Source organism: Mixophyes fleayi, chromosome 2 (genome assembly GCF_038048845.1).
Source record: "Mixophyes fleayi isolate aMixFle1 chromosome 2, aMixFle1.hap1, whole genome shotgun sequence".
Lineage (NCBI taxonomy): Eukaryota > Metazoa > Chordata > Amphibia > Anura > Limnodynastidae > Mixophyes > Mixophyes fleayi.
Window position 1 is genome coordinate 222,588,748 of NC_134403.1, and position 12,369 is coordinate 222,601,116.

The 12,369-nt window shown below is 39.4% G+C and overlaps 1 protein-coding gene across 6 annotated transcripts in view; it reads right to left on the bottom strand.

The window, feature by feature from the left end:
* PTPRU (protein tyrosine phosphatase receptor type U) overlaps positions 1-12,369 on the bottom strand; it is a 74,104-nt gene that overhangs the window by 26,569 nt on the left and 35,166 nt on the right. For 2 of the 6 annotated variants that reach the window (XM_075195508.1, XM_075195506.1), the window contains exons 4-19: positions 8,607-8,688; positions 8,400-8,515; positions 7,683-7,857; positions 7,147-7,440; positions 6,467-6,760; positions 6,250-6,359; positions 5,508-5,709; positions 5,015-5,117; positions 4,067-4,340; positions 3,883-3,919; positions 3,364-3,502; positions 3,207-3,236; positions 2,528-2,682; positions 1,221-1,411; positions 770-839; positions 556-632 (exon numbers count right to left, since the gene is read on the bottom strand). In XM_075195508.1, the coding sequence (XP_075051609.1) occupies positions 556-632; positions 770-839; positions 1,221-1,411; positions 2,528-2,682; positions 3,207-3,236; positions 3,364-3,502; positions 3,883-3,919; positions 4,067-4,340; positions 5,015-5,117; positions 5,508-5,709; positions 6,250-6,359; positions 6,467-6,760; positions 7,147-7,440; positions 7,683-7,857; positions 8,400-8,515; positions 8,607-8,688 (2,349 nt within the window). Of the gene's footprint in view, positions 1-555; positions 645-769; positions 840-1,220; positions 1,412-2,527; positions 2,683-3,206; positions 3,237-3,363; positions 3,503-3,882; positions 3,920-4,066; positions 4,341-5,014; positions 5,118-5,507; positions 5,710-6,249; positions 6,360-6,466; positions 6,761-7,146; positions 7,441-7,682; positions 7,858-8,399; positions 8,516-8,606; positions 8,689-12,369 lie in introns of all 6 variants that reach the window. The other 4 variants (XM_075195507.1, XM_075195504.1, XM_075195509.1 and 1 more) reach the window with 3 other exon arrangements.

The window sequence follows — 12,369 nt, forward strand, 5'->3', positions numbered from 1 at the left end:
AGAAATATTTAGCTGGGGGGAAGACTCGGCTCAGCAGCCAACTAGGAACATTTTAAAGAAAATGCAGGTAGCCCACTGACCCAGCCCAAGGTAGCCCACTATGGGACTGGCCTGGGAGGCATGTGGCCCCCTGCCCCACAACGCTGCGAGCCCCTGCTCTGCAGAAACATTGCAGTATTTTTAAACATTAATTTAGTATATTTAAACCATTGAACTCTGGAAAATAGAACGGAACCCATACCTGTAACAAACATTTTAAATGTCCCTCCTTTTAAATCACTTTGTATAATCCTCTCCTTAGGCTCCACAAAGTGCCATTTTTAACAGCAAGATATTTCTAGATTAAGTGTGTATTGCTGTGAGTTTTAAACAGATTCTGGAAACTGTAAATAATGATAAACGTCCCCCTTCTGTCACTGTAAATTGTGTGATGTGTGCTATTAAACTTAATAGCAGTTACTGATTTCATGAAAATAAACCTGAATGGATCATGTTCAGTACTAATGTGTTCATACTCATTATCACCAGACAGTACTATTTATGTATGATACTCACATCAATATAGTTGGCATTGATTTCTTCTGAGCTGCACTCGGCCTGGAGAGGGTGGAGTTGGACGCGGTGTCGCTCATCTGGAAAGAAAACTTTAAGAAATGTAACACATAATTCTATACTCAGGAACGCATGCACAGCGTAGATACAGTATATCACAAGGCACGCCTCTCTTGTCTACAGCAATGCCAGTTTCCCATTAACCACAGTCACCTACAGTTTGGAGGAGCTTCTTGTCTTCCTTTCCCTTTGTCCTTCTTTTTAGACACATCCCAGTCAAAGAAACTCTGAAACAGAAGAAACACTTATTTAAAAGAATTACTTATGAATTCAATTTTGAAACACAAAAGGGGAACACATTCCTATGTCCACACTTGTAATGCTTACCAGTGGCAAGCCAATAAATGCATCAATCTGTTTATTAACTTGCTACATGCATATCGCTAGGTTGTGAAGATGAAGAAAATCAAGAGTAATTATTGTTTGATAATGTCATGCATGTAGGCTAGGCAAGTCAAAAGAAAGCAGGAAGAGACAGCAAACAGCCATCACACCAGTGTACGTAAACAAGTATTACGATAAACAGTAAATTCTCACTTCGGTTTGATTCCACCGTGAATTAAAACAATTTGTTCATCAAGCCAGAATAGCTCAGTAAGTAATCTGACCTCATATTCCTGCTTGAATCCATAGCCCTCTGCCACCTTCATCTGGTTTATGTGTTGAAGCAGATCTGCCACACGTACTGCTGGGTGCAACTGGCCTGTATGGTAAGGAGACCCTTTCCTGCCCCCACTGCGCCGTGGAGAACCTCCTAGAAGACTGCTTGACTCTGTCACAGACCCAACACGTGGTTCCCCTGAAGAGGAAAAGGCAGAGAGGACTCAAGACCGCTATTGCTAAATACAAATTATTATAAATTTGAAATACTAGTAAATGTTACAAATGTGTTAAACTTCAAACATATACCCTATAAGTAAGGAATAGTAATAATAATAATAATAAATAAGGTATTTCACAATTACCTGTTGTGTATACCTGAAACTTTAAACGTGGTTCAGTATACCGTGAAATATAAACAGCGCTTCATTTATAAAAAAAAAAGTCCTCTTTGGTATTTTATTGATTTGCACAGGTGCACCATGATTTTTGGGTGTGCACAGTAATGGTGGATTTTGCTTAGGGGCAGAGGTTTCCATCAGCCAATTAAAAGAGTTGGGTGGAACCAGTGCAATCAAAGTACAGATTAGACACCTGTGTAAAAAACAAGACTTAATTTTGGGGATTGAAATTTAAATGAAATAAAGAAGAAGGGATGAATGGGAGGTGGGGGGGTTAATATATAGTTGCATTCCTTCCGGTGCAGAAGGGGACCCAGCCATTTTCACCCTTCAAAAGGATTTAAGTCTTATACCAGCTCTGAGCTGATAGAATCTTGGGTCTTGCCCTATATTTTTAATGAAAATGAAATGCATTTTGCACCTTCCAGTTGAAAACATTTCTAGGAAAACTTTGACAAACATACAAAAATGCCACATGTAATAAAGGCAGTAACAATGTCTCATTACTCTCATAATTCATTTAAGACTTGAATTATGCTAATTCTAACATTATTTTAGGAAAACAAACAGAAACATTTTATTTAATGAAAAGAGTGTTTAAAGTAGTAGAAAGTTAAAATTGAGGTTGAACATGGTGTGAAGTTTTGACATATTTTTACACCTCTGAATTTTTTTTTCTATTAACAAACCTCAACACAACTTTCCCTCAGCACACATTAAGTAAGGTGAAGTTTCAGCAAGTTTCAGCATTGGCAATTGTGTGGACAACTGCAATGATAAAAGGGGCAATATAAATCTCATAATCTTTGAATATGGAAGAAAACATCTACCATGTCAAGACACCTGCCTACAATTTGTAATGAGTTTTTCAGAAGGGGTGTACTAGTTGGAAAGCAACAACATACTGCCTATACCTCGAGAGCCATAACTGTGTAGGAATGTTAGCGCTGCCTCATCCTGCAGTAACTTGGGTTGTTGATCCGTGATCTTGGCATGTTCTCTAGAGACTGCTACACAGGAGTTCTCATGCCGCACCGGCAGGGCAGACTTAGCCAGACCCATTGGCTTCCTGTAAGAAAAGGAAAGACATATTGTCATAACTTATATGACTTGTTACCCTCAAGCCACTAACAGGTGACAGCTAAGCATATAATGGTGTCACAAAGCAGAGTAACACCCCCTAAATATGATACCCTGAACTAGGAATTCATGTTTGAAAAATCACTTCAATATGCAAATACACCCATGGATCGTGAGCATCTATTGGACATATTACATGAGTGTGTGTTGCATATTACAGGTGGAGGTATTTCATTCTCTCCTAGGTGGATGGGGCCCTTGTGTATTTAGTTCTCCTTAGGTTATACATAGTGCACAAAGCACTATGTAAAATGATCTTAAACTCTTAATTGACAGGTCCTTTTTTAGCATACAAGCTACAGGTGTAAAGAAAGCAAAAGGTGTTTGCTTAGGAGCGTATATTGAACAGGTTCACCCAGCAATTCCCAGAGCTCTCATCTGAGCAACCCCATATAATATTTCACTCTACAAAGCTCAAGTCTGCTTGTTTCAGTTTATTATTGTCATACTTACGGATAGTAAGCATAAGAAAACTGTGTTCTTCTGCCAGCGATAGAGAAAAGAAGTAAAGTAAGAGCTCTCAATAATGTCACATACTTAGGGCAAAAATTCAGATGAAAATCATTTCCTGACAACAAGATATTTGCAACACTGACAGTCAAATACCTACCCCTTTCGTACAATGAGAATCACAACACCAAGCAGGATGATAAACACAACCAGACCACCAGCACAGATTCCAAGCACAAGCCCCATCTCCTCGGAATGCTGGGGAGCCATAGAGAAGCGGTGACTGTCCTTACAGGGCGCTGCGGAAGACATGAGAATTAAAGAATAAATATACTAGACAGAGTAATAATGAAATACCCTGAAAATGAAGTAGAATCATGTCAGTTATATACTCAGTAGAGATTGAGAATGGAAAGAATAAACTAAAGGACCATGGATAGTCTAAACTGAGAGCTGTAAATTACAGAAGGGAGGATATCGGTAAGAGACAGATAATCAAAAGATAAGTAGTTCAGATAAAAAGTAATGAAAGCTTAAAACTGTATGAGATAATGAAGGAAATGTGTGAGTAAGACTACTGTAGGTGGCTTCTAAGAACAAAAGGATAGCCAATAAGGATATAGAGAACAATAAAAGTAGAGACGAGTGTAACAGAAAACAGACTAATGTCAGTTTTTACCTTTCCTGGCAATCCTAACACAATTAAGACGTGTTTCCTAAAAAACAAAACAGAGTTGTCATGGGAAAATAATTTCCTTTAATATAAAGCCTGCTTTTACCCACCCAGAAAACATCCAATAAACGTCTGACACTTATTTCACCATCACATAAATTGCATCCATCCATGTTACAGGTCATCTTACCCCACGGTGGTGGCTGGCCGCCTGCAGGTAGATAAGATAGCCTTTTCGAGGATCCAGAGGTGGGTTCCAGTAGCCTCCATAACTACGATTATCACCAACTACAAAGGGAGTGTCCCGAGGCAAATCATTTGGTGGAAGTTCTGCTCCTACATAGCTAGTGGCTCCCTCTATCTCCGCTTCCTCATATCCACCTGCCCCAGGGAAACAGCCAGGAACTCCTAGCTCACGTCGAGAGCGACGGGAGCTTTCTCCTTCCACCAGTACCTGGTAAAAGCTTTTTTAATAGAGAATTGTAATCACTCAGAAAGTCAGAAAGAAGGAAAATAACTTTTTTCCATAGTAAAACAAAAAATATAAATATTGAGTTTGCAGATTACAAAAGATATATAGAACTAAAAATATAAAACTTTTAGTAGGAGTTGATCATCTTCAGTGCCAACTAGAACTAACTGCTTGCCAAAATGATAGCTAATAAAAACAAATGTTTACTACTATATATTATACATCCAAATTACAGTAAATTCCACTTTTTTTTTACCAGGGACTGGATTGTCAAGGGAATCTAAACTCCAATAAACTTGAATATAGTATGGAATAAGCAGGAATATACAGCTGTTTAAGTAGAAGCCACACAACACAATACAGTCTACCGTTATACTCCCTAGAAATTTAGTGTAAAATCCATTCTTAACAATTTTTTTTCGAAATAGCCAGTATTTACTACGTAAACCCAAAACTTGTAAAGTGAAAGATGGAGAAGTCAATAGTGTAATGGATACGTAACTAAGTGTCCAGCTGAGTTGTTAGAACATAGTAAAGGTAATCCAGATTTTTGGGGGATTATACATAATATAGTAAAATATGTACACCTCTTCTGGTAGCTTGTTTCTTTCCATTGCTGTAAGTGGCAGAAAAATATATATGTCACAAAGGTCACATACAACTAACCTGACAGGGGATCCCCTTCCTTGTGCAGGCCTTAGGAGAACAGTTATTGTATGATCAGTCTCAGCAATTGGTGCAGGTAGATCTCTATAGTCAAAAGCAGGAGCTAGAGTAAAATAATTAATTTCAGTAATCATTGGAGTTCTAGATATTGCTGACTAGATTTCTTTATAATACACAATATATGCTAGTTTATGTATAATCATCTGTATAGGTGGCGAGTTCTGATGTAATCACTTCAGGGTTCAAGAGGAAAACTTGTAAGTTGCAAGGTATAATGACCTAATACGCAGAAGCCGCCTTGTATTTCCGTGACCTGCGGCCTTGTGTTTTATATAGTGATAGAACTACTTGGTGACTTTTAATATTATTAGAATTTTCTGTAGGGTGTATATTTTCCTAAATATTATACCACTATATATAACTGAGGTGATTCAAGTAGCATTGAGTAAGTCAATACTTTAATAAATCTGTCATGCTGGTGGAGAATACATACCTGAAATGTTGGTTGTGAGCTCCGTAAGAGCACTCTGTCCATAGCCTTTACTATTACGTGCCCGTACACTTAGTAGGTACGTGGTTCCTGGGTGCAAGTTGATGAGGAGGTGGGAAGTTTCATTGGGAGGTTTACAGATGGTGGAACGTGGTCCTGGCACACTGACTCCAGGATCTGATGACTCAATGATTTGATAGCTGAGCTGAAAAGACAGAGAATAGCTGTCATGTGAATGTATCACGGTAGTCATGGTCTATAGATAGGGATATACATGCTAATGATAGTAACTAAAAGAGACTACAGAGATGATTAACCCATGACCTTGTAAGAATCATGTACAAAAAATAAACAGTGAGCTACAATGACTACTTATTTCATGAATCAAACTATAAATAAGAGTGACATAATTATAGGATGTGGAACCTGAAAAATCCCAAACAGCTGTACACTGCCAGACAAATGACTCATTAGAAAAATATTATTTTTGATTAATTAAGTAACCTTGTTCTAAAATAAATAAACAAAGGGATGAAAACAGTTATACTTTATTTCCTCATGATGTAAATTTATTTTCATTTGAAATTGCAGCAATGCCCTAAAGCAACCACTTAGCATGTGGGAAATCCAAGTTAATCATACCAATGGCTTCAAACAGCTGGAAGGAGGCCAGCATCTGCCAGTGTCTAACATGTGTTACAAAACCAGAATTTATAGTATAAATATTGATTCATTAAGAAAGCACCTCATATTGAGTTAGAACCCCATTAGGCTCAGCAGGTTCATCCCAAGAGAGAAGAATTGCATCGTCCACCGAGGTGATGACCAGAGACTCTGAAGCAATGCCTCCTGGTACTAAAAAACAAATGAGATGATAGTTTTAGTATACATATTTATGGAAATACCATAGTGTAACTCATAGTTGTATGAAAATATCAAAGCAAAAATAGTTAAGTACACACCATCTTCCTGGGTGTGACAGGTCACTTCCTTGCCCTCCTTTCTACCCTCAGGGTTGGAGATTACGAGACGACAATGGATGGCACTATATGGAGGTAGAGCGTGGAGGGTATAGTGACTGGCTCCACCCTCCACTGTTAAACAGTCTTGTAGAGTGCTAGATTCATAGTGGTAGCACAGTGTCACGGAGTAGGTGTGACAACGGGTGATGTTGAAACCAATCGCTTCCCAGTGCAGAGTGAGCTGGCGTGGCTGCTCTGCTGAGCATAAAAGTCCTTTAGGTGCTCTCATGGGCTCTAAAACAATAACAAAAATGGAGCAAGAGAGAGTTAGTCAGGGAAAAAAATGTGATCTCATAATGCTCTATTTGGTTAAATAAGCTATAGACCTATGCTATTTCAATGTTCTATTCAGCCTCCCAATAATACAATAATCCCCAACAGCTATGACATGCAGTTTCTTTACATCCATCTTAGCAGTGCCCCACTGTGTTTTTGTGAACAACTTTTCTAATATTCAGTATTTATAACCACACCCAACTTACTGGTTATTTCACAATATATTTAAAATATCCTCTAGTCGATTCATACTTGATTCCTCTCGGTTATGTCTCACCTCCACATATACTATATTTTTTTCACAGAATACCTATTTTTCTCTATGTCCATTTTTAGTCTTCTACCTGCACACTTTGTTCTGCTGATAAGTGCTGGTCCAGGCCTCCCAGTGCCGCCCTCACCAGGGCGAGTAAGTAACACAGACAGATGATACTGTGAGTCAGGATCCAAGTGCCACAGTTTATATGTGTGCGCAGTGACAGCATGCCGTTCCCGCCAGCTTCCTCCACTCACACGGTACTCAATCTCTCTTCGCACGATGGGCCCATCACCCGTGATGGAGCGAGTATTTAGTTGTACTACCAGATAGGTGGGACCAGCCCTTAGAAGTTGAGGTGGAGCAATAGGGGTTGGTGGCTCTGTGTGATATTCAGCAGTAATAAGTTAGCATGAGGAAATAAGTGATTCCTAACTAAGCAAGCATGTGTACATTACACACATTTATAAGAGTGAAGTGCAGTGCAGGAAAACAGACTAACAAACTACAGCATTCATAAAATGCACCATGGCGCATTGCTGTGCATAGAGTGACATGTAATTCATATGGTGATTAAATGTTGTTTATAAGAATGAAGACATTTTACATCACAGCAATTCTCACCTTTCACTACAAGCTCAGCAAAGTTGGACACTCCTGCCCCATATATGGAGCGACTCACACAACGGTACAGATCTTGATCATCCCGTCCGGCTTCAAACAGCTGGAAGGAGGCCAACAGCCGCCAGTGACTGACATGTTGGATTATCCCTGATGAGGTGATGCCTCCATTTTGCCTCTAAAGACCAGCACAAAAGCAGAAGCAGGTTCAAAGAAAATTGCATTTGTAACTACAATATCAATCCAACATTTTACTCCATATTAACAATTGCTTTAATACATGAATTCTAATAATTTCCCATTACTGGATGAATATTCAGTTTATGAATGAACATACACACACATCACATGATTTGAACACATGATCTACTCATCTGTCAGTAGCATTTTAAAACCCTAATTACACTAAAGTTACACTATCAGTACACTGTGTGTGATTTGTTCAAGATGTTGTCATAGAAACCTTTATATCGTCTTTATCCCTACTACTTTCTGTTCATCTGCATTGCACAAAAAAAAATCTTATATGCAATTGAAAAGGCACAATAAAGCAGTCATGCTGAGGAATTGTGCCATTAATACAATAACTCTCTATCTCTTCAACATTTCCCAATTGAGCCACATAACTCTCTGTTTGGCTACACGCTTTCCATTCAAACACCTGTCGTCTATATGAGCCATTCAATACAGTATTCTAAATAGAATCACATTGTGTTTTACCTGCAGCAAGAATGTCTCGCCTTCATTTGCCCTACCAGCAGCAGGGCACTGGAATGTAGCATTTTGACCAGCGTTGACTTCCACCTCCCCGAGACGGGAAAAGTGGGGAGCTTGAGCTGTGAGGGGTGGGAGAGGGGATTACTAATTGCCATTCTCTCATATCTATAACATATATATGATAGAAATGTCATCATTTGGTGCACTCACTGCAGGGGTAGCTGAGCAGGAGAATATCATCCAGGGCAATGTATCCTTGTGGTGTTCCAGATACTTCTGCTTCAAACAGCACCTGGAATATGAGACATAGTATTCAGTGATAAATGGATCACATTCCATCAAAACAGAAAGAGAGCAGAGGGAGATGACTGAAAAAGTAGAGGGCCTATTAGTAAAAAACATAATACAGAGGAACATGCAGGACAGAAACAAAAATATATATAGATAGTAAGAATAATATTGGGAATGAGGGAAACAAGGGGTACACATTTCTCTCAGACCCTTCTTTTATGGTTTTCAGAGCTCCAAGCATAAGATTTGTAGTGGCACACAAAGGGTGTTTGGTTAGTGTTGGCTAATCCTGGAAGGAATTGATGGTACAGTCACTCAAGCTATTCCAGGTTTTGACCAATTAATTGCTTGCAGCTTTCAGACCCTTATAAACGCTAAGGTACACACTTTGCTCTAAGCCTGGGGGAACAGAGTTTATGCTGACCTCAAAGATTATTTCTGTCAAAAACAACTGTGAGTAAAAGGTGCATTTGTTTGCAAAGGGGTCTGCTTTGTGACCTATGCAAGACCACTCTCTGTTAGAGAATTGTTTGTTTATAAGTGCTGGACAGGCAAGGATTTTGTTTTCATGTTTTGTTTTGTGCTTATCCCCTAAGGGTTCCTGGGGCTACTTATGAATGTTATCTTTTAATTACAATTTATCAATTGTATTAATTTTTCTCCTAATCTACTGCTTGGTGGAATGCAGCTAGGACTGCATTTATTTGATGTGCCATTTTTGTACTTTTAAATCTTTTTTTTTTCTCTTAACATTGGAATTTGTACTCATATAAATGCAATTTTCCATGTAATTAGAATCCTAATGCTGCAAAATCCATCTAGTAAAATAAAGACTGATGCTAAATCTTCAACCCCTCCGAGTTTGCGGGAAGTAAATGCTGAAGTGGCCACCTACTAACCTGGAACTTCACCCCTTGCAGCTGATTTAGACCACTTGTTCCACAACACAAATCATCTTTTTGCATTTGCAGCACCAGATGTATTACTAAAGTTTGCCAGCTTTCAGCAAGTGACGCATTGATACCCCATTCCTCCCAGCAGAAATAAGATTTGCACTGAGCAAATTTATGTCACTTATGAGCCCACATTGTTGTGGGCTCATAGTTGACAATTATTTAGTGATTCCACCAAGGTTAAAGGTGGTGGGAGCAGACCACAGTAGTAGGGAGCTAAGGGGCTTGATACATATGCCCTTGCACCCAAAACTGTTGTAGCATCAGTTTTTTGCCTTGCCCCAAACCCATGTATATAGAATGGATACTAGTCAGAAAGGTGACATTTGTCTTTTTTCATTTGTCTTGAAATTTGTAGCTTAGGAAATCCAACCAACTGGCCTTCATCTAAACAAATACAATAATAAACACTGCACATTCTACAAACTCAGGATAGCCGGGGTAAATCTGTGTCCTAAATTGAGGGCCATGCACAAACTGTGTAGTGTTATAAATGGGGCATTATAATAAATACAAAAACTAAAATAATAGATTCAAAGAGAAATTCCTTGACAATGTACATGCCACAAGTATGGAGGCCACGCGTAGCTGAATGATGACTATTAATGTCTCTATAGCCGGTAATAGGGTGTAAGTTGTACCTACCATAAAACATTAACTAAGGAATGATTAAATGATGGCATCACTATTCATAGATTACAAATGACCACATCCCTTTTTATATGGATTATGTTTACAGAAATTTACATATAATCACGTTATTAGTATAATAACGTCCAAAATTTTCAGGTTTATTGACCAAAAGCAAACAATAGCCAGGCAGTCAGGTTCAGGATTATAAAGAATCTCAGTATCGCTCAAGTGTCAATGCTGTTCAGCAGTGTTGTAAATTCAGGGACATTGCATTGCAGTAGTGTTATGGTATCAGGGTTCTAGAGAACCTCACAACTGCTACAAATTATGTAGATTATCACTGTAGCAGTGAATGATTATAATAGAGGAGGATACTTTTATTTATTTTAATATTTATTTTATTAATTCCCTGCTAGAGATGAGATCAGAACACTTCTCTAAGCTAACATTTATGTGCAGACTCCACCATTTTGTGAGTGACAGCAATCTCACTCCATGATAGTGCTGAATCTGCAGATAACCACAGGATGTGATGGCATACCTTGTGTGTATTGTGCAGGGAACACGCCCATGAAGGCTTCTGACTAAAGCTGGGTACACACTACACTGTTTTCCTCCAATAATCGGCTCAAACAGCCGACATACGACCACTCGTTCAAAAGTCGGGTCAGTGTGTACAGTGACACGATGGTCGAAAGTCTTCCTAAATGAACTATTATCGACTCATTTGGTTGGTCGTACCGTTTAATATTTTCGGTCCAATCTCGTTTCCGCTGTGTATTGTGTATAAACTTCCGACTGATCCACAACAGTGAGTACGAAATTACAATCATTGCTCACAACAACATGGCTGTAAAAAGTCGCTAAAGGGACATCCGCTCTTCCCTTTATCGTCCTAAACAAGGCTAGTGTGTATGCAGTCCACGGACCAAGCGATCGGACCATCGATCGCATGTAAAATCGCTCGGCATAAAAAGTTGGTCGAAATTTCTGCAGTGTGTACCCATCATTAATCAACATAATTTCCTTGCTTTTTGGAGTTTGAGTGGAAGAGTTTTAATTGTTTGTCTATAGTATACTGACTTTGTTGGATGCCTATTCCACCTATTCACTACCGTTTTGGTAAAGTAATTTTTTACTCATATTTCCTCTAAAGCTAGTATCCTCCATTTTAAATTAATATCTTTTTCACACGCATACTTCCCTGCCCACCAGCTTTTCAAACACTTGCAACCCTCCCCCCCCCACTGTCTTTTCTCTCACATTCCCCCTTGTTCCCTAGGTTTTCACACATGTGATGCCGTGCATACCAGCTGTTCTCACACATACTCCTCTGCCCACCAGCATTTCTCTCACATCTTTCACAGGCGACCCCCTGCACACTAGCATTTCCTGCCATGTCAACTCTGCGCACTATATTTTCTAATGCATGTATTGCTCTGATTACACACTTTACTCTCACAGGTCACCCCAGCGCACAAGATTTTTTCCCACATGCCACCCTCAGGTGCACCAGCTATTTACTCATGACTCCCCTGCACACCAGCTTTTCTCTCACATGTCACCCCCTGCACACCAGCATTTCTCATGTTACCCCTTGTGCACCAGTTTTCTCAGACCTAACACCCTCTGGGCACCAGCTTTTCCCACATATGACACCCCCTGTGCACAAGCTTTTCTCACACCTAACTCCCCCCTGCGCACCAGGTTTTCTCCCATATGTCACCCCCTGCACACCAACTCTTCTTATGTCACCGCTTGCACATGAGCTTTTTTTTCACATGTCACCCTCTGCAAAATAGATTTTCTCTCACATTCCACCACAGATACCCACCAACTTTTCTTTCACATGTCACAATATATGACCAATATCTATTCTCTCACTTTCCACTTCATATACACACCAGCTTTTTCTCACATGCCACCAAATGTGCCCACAAGCTTTTTTCTGAAATTCCACCCCATATGCCCACAACAGAGGTTGACCATTTACATACAAAACACTTGTATGAGAATCTGTTTTAAATATCCCGTCCACTCAGTGACAACACTTAATTTATTTACTGCATTGCTGGGGGCGGCTCCGTAAGGTCGCT